Source organism: Acanthisitta chloris, unplaced genomic scaffold (genome assembly GCF_000695815.1).
Source record: "Acanthisitta chloris isolate BGI_N310 unplaced genomic scaffold, ASM69581v1 scaffold1959, whole genome shotgun sequence".
NCBI lineage: Eukaryota > Metazoa > Chordata > Aves > Passeriformes > Acanthisittidae > Acanthisitta > Acanthisitta chloris.
In genome coordinates this window covers 768-4,288 of record NW_008692876.1, presented here as the reverse complement: position 1 = coordinate 4,288, position 3,521 = coordinate 768, and the positions used below count along the sequence as shown (strand labels likewise).

The 3,521-nt window shown below is 45.8% G+C and overlaps 1 protein-coding gene across 1 annotated transcript; it reads right to left on the bottom strand.

The window, feature by feature from the left end:
• Positions 1–241: 241 nt before the first annotated feature.
• On the bottom strand, positions 242–1,582 carry LOC103809944 (chromosome unknown open reading frame, human C7orf25). Its single transcript, XM_009082818.1, has one exon. The coding sequence runs from the start codon at positions 1,569–1,571 to the stop codon at positions 303–305; it is 1,269 nt and encodes a 422-aa protein (XP_009081066.1). The 5' UTR covers positions 1,572–1,582; the 3' UTR covers positions 242–302.
• Between the last annotated feature and the right edge of the window lie 1,939 nt (positions 1,583–3,521).

Genomic DNA, 3,521 nt, shown 5'->3' with positions numbered 1-3,521 from the left:
AGGAACTGTGCTTTAACTGAACAATTTAATATAGAGGGAAACAATTAATACACTGTAAGCCAGTTAACAATTTTCATTGAAATCTTATTACTTTAGTAAATAAATTAATGGTCAGCTGAACAAAAAAGAACAAAACCCAAGCAATGAGTAAGGATAGTGCAAATCCCTTGAGGAACTCTTCCATTGTTACAGTTACTGTCATCACTGATACACATCCAAAACTGTATTGCTGTGACTCTTGTTTCTCCACATGCCTCCACGGCAGCACCTGCAACATGTCCATGACTGACCCATTTAATGACTTACAGTCCATTATCAGATGGGCAGCTCTTTGGTAACGGCGTGGCAACCGATTCTTTGCCTTCTGTCAATGCCCGTGGCTGATGGACAAAAACACTGAATCTGACCCCTTGGTTTGCTGCTGCCCTCACAAACCCACTATTTGCAGTCATGGTGATGGCTTTTAAAGTGTCTCCTGTCCCAAAAATGGTTAGAGAACGGCTGTTGATCTTTGAGCTAGCCACTAATCCTAAGGCACGGTCAGATGGCTGGTCAGGAACCACTGTAATTCTTTTAACAAGCAACGCAGCTCGTTCTTTCTCCCCAGGTCCTCCCAGAGTTTCCAAGATGGACTGAAAATCTCTGACAGCTGATTCACAGGCAAAGAGCTCTTTTCCCTCCATGAACTCCTCCAGCTGAGGCAGGACTCTCTCCTTCCTTTCTTGGGCTGCTTGCTCAGTCAGCACCTTTTCTTTGAAGACAAAGTAGCAGCCACCGTAGCTCAGAGCAGAGACGTAGGTTATTAAGGTAGTGATGTCCAAGTTAACTCTATTGCAGACATTCACTTTGATCTGGGTAGGAAAAGCAATGCTGGCCACTAAATTCTCCCGGTCTACCCTGGTCACCTGCCAGAATTCGGGGCCTTCTTCGTCTGATTCACTGGCACTAAGGTGCTCATTTTCTGTAGATGGCTCCACCAGTGAGTTCACAGCTACAATGTCTCCTCTCACAGATATTCCCATCTCCTTGAGTCTCTCTGCCACAGGACTGGACACGCCGTTGTAGAACGCAAAGATTATGTGGGGATTGCAGTACTCCACTGGCTGCTGACAGCTTGCCTGCAGGAAGTCCTCTGCCTGCTCGATGACACTTTTGTCACCATACTGGCCTCTCCCCAGCCAGATGTTATGCAGGGCCTCAGCTTTCCGACCGATAGCCTTCACCCACGTGTGACCTCCATTTGCAACAACATCTACCACCAGCGTCTGTTTTTCTCCAAACCTGTCCTCATAAGCAAAGACATGAAGGACACTGACAACATCCTCCAGGTTCTCTGCTGACTGGATAATGGCTTGGAGGTGGGTAAGGTTTGTACTCTGCAGATGGGATTCTTTGATGGCCACCTTCCCTGCCTCCACTTTGTGTAAGAAGTTGAGCTCAGCCTTTAGTTTGCTACATAGTTTTGCCCCACCTTCAATTCTCCTTTTCTGGGACTTGGAAAGGGCTTCCGCTCTCTTGATCAAGTCTTTGGCAACAGCAATTCTTTCACAAAGCAGTGACTGCACAGACATGTTGGAAACATTATTCCTGCCAAGTGAAAGCAAAAGAGAAGATTGTTATTGCATAGACAAGAATAAAGACAGTCAAAAGAGGTGTTTCCAACAGTATACACTTGAGCTTCGCACTAGACTTAGCACAACAGTCACCAATATTGCAAAGCAAAAGCATCTGGAACGTCAGCACAAGTCCCAGTGAAAAGTTCAGCTCCTTTCCTTTGCCTTTGGAGGTCCAACCTACAGCCTCAGAAAACTCCAGTTCTCAGCAAGTAACAACAGCAGCATTCAAATCTCTACACAAACCCTGCAAGTTTGTGGTTTCCACCCACCTCACCACACACAAGCCCTTCACTGAACCTGTCCCTCAGAGAGATGTTAACTCCCACAGCTCATGTTGCCATCCAGAGCAACATCAGAAATCCGTAAGATTTGCCATAAGCAAATCTTGCCTCCCTCTCTCATCACCGTTATCATTAAAACATAAACGCTCCCCACCATGCTCACAGATATTCATAAAAACTGTGAAGTCTGTCTTCACTGTCCCTGGAGATTTTCAAGATGAGACTGGATGTGGCACTTAGTGTCATGGTCTAGTAACCACAGTAGGGTTGGACTTGATGATCTTTGATGTCTCTTTCAACCTGGTTGATTCTATGATTCTCCACAAGTGTTTTAACACAGCATAGAGGAAGCCCATTGCACTTTCTCTCCAGCTTCCAACTTCACTGCACAACTCAGTGGATGAGCCCCTCAAAGGGTGGTGAAGCACAGGAATGGGCTGCCCAGAGAAGCTGCAGATGCCCCAAGTGTTCAAGGCCAGGCTAGATGGGACTTTGAGCAACCTTGTCTAGCAAAAGGTGACCCTGCCCATGGCAGGGGGGTTGGAACTGGATGATCTTTAAGGTCCCTTCCAACGCAAACCATTCTGTTTCTATTACATAGCATTATGACAGGCCACGAGATTCATACTTCTAGAGTCAGGAGGATCTGCAAATTGATACTTTCTAACTCTACTAGAGATTTACTGTGTTGCATCTGATAAACCTATTCCTTTGCATCTGTATTATTTCAGCATGCCTCTCTTGAGGAAGGTATGATTGGAATTACTTCACTATGTGCTGTCTTTGAAAAATGCAGGATTCAATACCCAGGGAAGCTGCAGAGGCCCCAAGTGTTCAAGGCCAGGCTAGATGGGACTTTGAGCAACCTTGTCTAGCAAAAGGTGACCCTGCCCATGGCAGGGGGGTTGGAACTGGATGATCTTTAAGGTCCCTTCCAACGCAAACCATTCTGTTTCTATTACATAGCATTATGACAGGCCACGAGATTCATACTTCTAGAGTCAGGAGGATCTGCAAATTGATACTTTCTAACTCTACTAGAGATTTACTGTGTTGCATCTGATAAACCTATTCCTTTGCATCTGTATTATTTCAGCATGCCTCTCTTGAGGAAGGTATGATTGGAATTACTTCACTATGTGCTGTCTTTGAAAAATGCAGGATTCAATACCACAGTAAACAATAGCATATTTATCACAGGCAGTAAACAGCCACTATGAATAGTGAAATGAATCATTTCTGCCTCCCAAATAAAGTATAAACTCTAATTTTTCCTGTAATTCTTAGCTAACCTGTACATGGAAGCAAACTGGTATTAAAGGGCAAGAGAAGTGAAGCTTCAGCTAGAAATGAGCACCAGGACACAGCCTGGGTCCTACTTGCCAGTGCAACCACGGGGCCTGCCTTCAAGCAGTGGAAATCTCCCGTGAAGCACAGCCAGCATGAGCTGCTACTGGCACTGCCAACACCCAGCGTCATCAACATCTCCCTCTTCTACACCACCAAGAAGCCGACTGCCTTCTGACATGCCCTACCGCCTCTCTTTACGGCCCCAAGAGGACCGACAAATCAGCCTCTCCCCCTCAAAGTCTTCACCACTGCCACAAGCTCGTTCTTGTGCGTA